The 4,255-nt window shown below is 37.7% G+C and overlaps 1 protein-coding gene across 1 annotated transcript; it reads left to right on the top strand.

The window, feature by feature from the left end:
• Window positions 1-244: 244 nt before the first annotated feature.
• LOC139892988 (uncharacterized) lies at window positions 245-1,668 on the top strand. The gene is made up of 2 exons (XM_071876120.1): window positions 245-881; window positions 1,142-1,668. The coding sequence occupies exons 1-2, from the start codon at window positions 245-247 to the stop codon at window positions 1,666-1,668; spliced, it is 1,164 nt and encodes a 387-aa protein (XP_071732221.1).
• The last annotated feature ends 2,587 nt before the right edge of the window (window positions 1,669-4,255 follow it).

The following is a 4,255-nucleotide window of genomic DNA, read 5'->3' as shown; positions in this document are numbered from 1 at the left end:
GGGGTTCCATAATCATGGTATTCCCGACAACACTAATGAGAGGGGGTTTAGTTACAAAGACTTCAAACTAACTAAGCCTTCGATCTTTGAAGGGAATTCTGATCCTCTCATAAGCACTAGGTGGATATCCGACATTGAACGGTATTTACGAGTAAGCGAGTGTCCAGCCGAAAAGAAGACAAGGCTTACTACGAGCCTACTAAAGGGTGCGACGAAGACTTAGTTGGATGATAAAATTTTAGTGATGGGTGAAGGGCCTTTTATGAGTATGTTTTGGGATGATTTCAAGACCGAGTTCTTTTTGGAGTATCGCACTCAAGCCGATCTTACCCGAATTTGGAATGAGTTGCGAAACTTGAGACAAGGGTCGATGGACCTAAACACTCTAAAGGCTACTTTTCTTGCTAAGGTTCGGTTCTGCCCTGAGTATATCGGGGATGACCATATGTTGATGGAAGACTTCCATAAGACCTTAAATGATGATATGCGTAAGAAGATTAGTCTTGGCCACGGTAAGTGTTTTTTCGAGTTATTTAATATGGCCAAGTGCTTTGAGTCCGATGTTCTGAAAGTGAGTGATGCTTCTTTTAGTAAGAGGAAGTTTGAGGTTAGTAGTGCTCCGAGAAAAAAGGCAAAAAATGGGGCCGAAAGTGTCGAAAGTGTAAAGAAAGGGGGACCGGGAGGTTACACTCCTACTTGTTTCAATTGTGGCCAAAAGGGGCACTATTCTCGTGATTGTACCAACCCTCCTTTTAGTAAGATCGCTTGTTTTAATTGCCGAAAAGAGGGTCACCGGAAATCTGAGTGTCCAGAGTTGACTACGACTGATAAAAGCTATGACAACACCAAGCGATTAGAAAAGGCAGCAGGGCCCGCGAGGGGCCAAAATTATATATATATATATATATATATATATATATATATATATATATATATATATATATATATATATATATATATATATATATATATATATATATATATATATATATATATATATATATATATATATATATATATATATATATATATATATATATATATATATATATATATATATATATATATATATATATATATATATATATATATATCTTGATGACTACCAATGATGCTTAGAAGTCCAACGATGTGGTTTCAGGTACTTTCTTGGTCAACTCTAAATCCGCTAAGGTGTTATTTGATAGTGGTGCCGATATGTCGTATGTTTTCTTAAAATATGTGGCTACTTTAGATTGTCCTTTATGTGATCTAGACTCTCCATTACAAATCGAGATCGCCGATGGTAGGTTCTCGGTGGCTAATGGGGTTTACAAAAGTTGTGTTATTGATTTCGGAACAGAAAAGTTTGGTATTGACTTGGTTCCTATTATTTTGGGTGAATTTGATGTCGTTGTGGGTATGGATTGGCTCGATCATAATAGGGCTAATCTTGATTGTCATGAGAAATTTGTAAGGGTAAGAACCCCAAGTGGGGGAGAGCTAATCGTATACGGTGAAGCTCGAAAACGTCCCGTGCCTATTTGTACTTATGCTCGGGTGCGTCGACTTCTGTCTAGTGGAGGTATGGCTTATTTAGCCCATGTGGTTGATACTCGAGATGAGCCACCTTCCATTAAATCTATTCACGTTGTTAATGAATTTGAATATGTTTTTCCTAATGAATAACCGGGTGTTCCGCCTGTAAGACAGGTGGAGTTTTGCATCGAGTTGGTTCCGGGGGCGAATCCCATTACCAAAACTCCTTATCGTTTGGCACCAACCGAGATGCATGAGTTGTTGAATCAAACCCGAGATTTGTTAGAAAGGGGTTTTATCTGACCAAGTAGCTCGCCATGGGGTGCTCCGGTCTTGTTCGTAAATAAGAAGGACGGTAGTATGCGTATGTGCATTGATTACCGTGAGCTTGACAATGTGACGATCAAGAATCGTTATCTGTTACCTAAGATCGACGATTTATTTGATCAACTTCAAGGTGCGTGTTATTTTTCTATGATCGACTTGCGATCCGATTATCATCTTATTTTTCTATGATTGACTTGCGATCCGGTTATCATCAAATGCGGATCCGTGAGGAAGATATTGAGAAGACGGCGTTTCGGACGCGATATGGGCATTTTGAGTTCGTTGTGATGCCTTTTGGACAAGTCGGTAATTGTGTTCATTGACGACATACTCGTTTATTCAAAGAGTATGAAGGAACATGAACAACATTTGCGTGAGTTGTTGAAAATGTTGCGTAAGGAGAAGTTGTATGCGAAATTTTCCAAGTGTGAATTTCGGTGAAGGAAATGCAATTCCTTGGCTACATTTTGAATCGCGAGGGATTAAAGTGGATCCGGGGAAGATTGAGGCAGTTAAGGGTTGGGAACGACCGACTACACCTACGGAGGTCCGAAGTTTTCTAGGATTGGCCGGTTACTATCGTCGGTTTATTCAAGATTTTTCCAAGATTGCTTCATCCTTAACGAAGCTAACTCGGAATAATGTGAAGTTCAAATGGGATGATGTGCAAGAAAATGCTTTTCAATTATTGAAGAGCAAATTGTGCCAAGCTCCGGTGTTGGTGTTACCGTAAGGGGTAGAAGACATGGTGGTGTATTGTGATGCCTCGATTAGTGGGCTCGGTTGTGATCTTATGCAAAGGGGTAAGATGATCGCTTATGCCTCAAAATAACTAAAAGAGCACGGGAAGAACTACCCGACTCATGATCCTGAGGTAGCGGCTGTGGTTCATGCATTGAAAATTTGGCACCATTATGACGTTAAGTGTACGATTTATTTGGATCATAAGAATTTAAAGTACTTCTTTGATCAACGCGATTTAAACAACTATCAGCGGCGAAGGTAGGATTTGTTGAAGGATTACGATCTTGAGATACTTTACCACCTGGGTAAAACTAATGTGGTTGCGGATGCGTTAAGTCGGAAGAACCAAGTTTCGAGTTTGCAAGTAAAATCGTTGCGAACGATTTTTTCAAATGATTTTCTCGAGAAACTCGGTGAGGTTCAAATTGAGGCGTTTGTTATTTATACACTTTAATTTGACGTATATTATTATTTTAATAATAATATTTCCTTATTATGTGTTATATGAATATATGTGTTCGTATTTAGAATTGTACGTTTCTACGTATTTTGGATTTCTATCCGGTGAATCATTTCGGTTTTCAAACCAATAATTAGACTTTTGTGATTTTCGAATCCAAATTATTTTATTCATGATATTTTTATATCATATGAGTTTATAAAATATCTCTATATTTTATTTTTCACGTGTGCGTATTTCTTCCGAAGATTTAATCGCGTAACGGCGTTTTCGCAAATCGGATCCCGTTCGGGCTTTCGGGCCAAAAGTAAATTCTCTAGTCATCAAAATGGGCCAAATAGGGGCCCACCCTCTCCCTTGATCGGCTGAATATCCCCATGGAGGGGGGTAGTTTGCCAATTTTTGAAACTTGCTTCCATTTGATCAAAAAGCTCACTACTTCTCATTTTAACCTAATCTCATTTTCATTTTTCTTTCTCTCCTCCCTTTTCTTTCTTGGTCGTCGCCCAAAATCACCAACATTACCATTTCATCATCAATTGTTGCTTGGAATTTAGGGCTTTCAACATAATCAGATTCATCTTTTCGTTCTCTATGCGTCTATATCAATTGATTATTAATTAGGGTATACTCACAAACCCTATCTATTTCTATTTAATCTATTTTTAATGATTTTGATCTTATATTGATGCTATAGTACTTGTATGTTGTTGTATTGTTGTTATTATGCTTAGAAATGCTCGATTGCGTATGTTTTCGGTTGATCAAATTGTGGACAGCAGTTATATTGTTAAAATTAGTCTATTTAACTAATTTTTTTGGTTAATTAAAGTGTATAAATTAGTTCCTCTCATCGAGTACATAATTTTAGGCTTTGGATTCATCTCTTTTCGAGTTACGGATCAAAAACTATGCATGATTTAGGGTTTTGTTAAGATTGAAATGTATTAACTTGTGAAACAAGGTTTTGTCCGACTTTAGGGCCATATTTGGAGTCTTTGGGGTGTACTATTGGGTTAGTATTGATGTTTAGATGAACTTTCATGTTCGGGTCATCGAAATCCAAGCCACGGATCACCCGGAATGGCTAAAACAAGTTTTGAAACGGATTAATGAAATGTTTGGATCATGGATGTATATCACGACCATATGAACTGAATTGGGGTGCTCTTGAGTGTTCTAAGGTGTTGGTATAGTTGGTTAGAC

This window comes from Rutidosis leptorrhynchoides, chromosome 1 (genome assembly GCF_046630445.1).
Source record: "Rutidosis leptorrhynchoides isolate AG116_Rl617_1_P2 chromosome 1, CSIRO_AGI_Rlap_v1, whole genome shotgun sequence".
NCBI classification, from domain to species: Eukaryota; Viridiplantae; Streptophyta; class Magnoliopsida; order Asterales; family Asteraceae; genus Rutidosis; species Rutidosis leptorrhynchoides.
The sequence above is the reverse complement of the archived record's forward strand: the minus strand, read 5'-3'. Positions and strand labels throughout refer to the sequence as shown.

Excerpts from the sequence above, each read along its gene's own strand:
- LOC139892988 (XM_071876120.1), top strand. The coding sequence starts at position 245 with ATGGGTGAAGGGCCTTTTATGAGTATGTTTTGGGATGATTTCAAGACC. Across the intron at positions 882-1,141 it reads GGCAGCAGGGCCCGCGAGGG|GTACTTTCTTGGTCAACTCT; the intron begins GCCAAAATTATA and ends ATGTGGTTTCAG.